General features: G+C 34.5%; 1 protein-coding gene across 1 annotated transcript in view; it reads right to left on the bottom strand.

Moving 5' to 3' along the window:
• Positions 1-270: 270 nt before the first annotated feature.
• Positions 271-1,128, bottom strand: part of LOC108575067 — a 4,952-nt gene continuing 4,094 nt past the window's right edge. Inside the window, exon 6 of the mRNA XM_017937810.1 lies at positions 271-518. Coding sequence (XP_017793299.1) covers positions 271-518 — 248 coding nt within the window. The remainder of the gene's footprint in view (positions 519-1,128) is intronic.

The following is a 1,128-nucleotide window of genomic DNA, read 5'->3' as shown; positions in this document are numbered from 1 at the left end:
ATGTTTACATCAGTTAATCAATATTTTAAAGTGAAATTTCTTCCCTCGATCCGCTTAATCCTTCCTTCCCGCGATGCTACGTGATCCGATTCGGCCAGGAAGTGACGGAACGTGTTCCCGAGACACCCGGGTTCAACGCTAGAGGTAAAATATTGAACACAAATGATCTTCTTTATCTTATAAAAGCTTTATTAAAACGTTGAACATCAAGGTACAATACTTCGAGTAAAATATAAGAAACATAAACTTTCACAGCGTGCAACGTGATCGTTAATGATTATAAACAAAATAGTGAAGAGTGGGAACATGAGTATATTTGAGCAGAGTGGGAGTGCTCAGAGGTAGAATGTTAAGAGGTGCAATTATTTCTTTATCACTTAATTTCTGTTGCTCTTGAGGCTTTTCTGGTTTTTCTTTTGGTACAGGTAATTCTTTCACACTGATATTCTCATTCGTGGACAGTCTACTCGTTGCTTGATCAAGTTTCAAAGTAGTGCTTGCTGGAGTCAAAGATGATCCTGAAACGAGAATAACAGAAATAATTAGAAGACAAAGATTTTATTCCTTCTCTGAACCTGAGAAATTTGGATGTGTAATTTACATAATTATAGCTGAAATTTAAGTTGTCCTTGCAAAATGCAGATACAAGAATCTAGAAAAAACTTGTCTTTCGAGAATACTAGCCTAATTTAAATTTCTAATTTGACGAACAATGAATATAGAAAAAATGGTGCCTCGTTAAATCTGCAAGCCTGTTTCGTAACGCTACTGCACTGTCACATTGTTTGTTTCACGTTCAAGGTTGATCATTTCCTTTTCATATACCGAGCAGGAGAGAATGACGTGCAACGACAAGTTTTTATAGGTCATGAGAATGTCGAGAACCACGTATACTTCAGTGCTATTTTTGACTTTGATCGTGAAAGGATCCTATTTTTGTGACACGTTAATAATTCAAACCTTTAACAGGCTAATTATCCTCCTTTCTTAACCCTGGAATATTAATATTAATTTTTTGTCACATTTATTTCAAATACACTGTTCTCCATGTAGTGAAGGTAATATTTGCATTCTTTTGCCAACTTTATTAACGTTGAAAAAATTGTAGAAATATTATTGAATATTAAA

The sequence above is a fragment of the Habropoda laboriosa genome, unplaced genomic scaffold, assembly GCF_001263275.1.
Source record: "Habropoda laboriosa isolate 0110345459 unplaced genomic scaffold, ASM126327v1 scaffold12, whole genome shotgun sequence".
Classification (NCBI taxonomy): domain Eukaryota; kingdom Metazoa; phylum Arthropoda; class Insecta; order Hymenoptera; family Apidae; genus Habropoda; species Habropoda laboriosa.
Note: the sequence above shows the minus strand (reverse complement) of the source record. Positions and strands in the feature narration are given on the sequence as shown.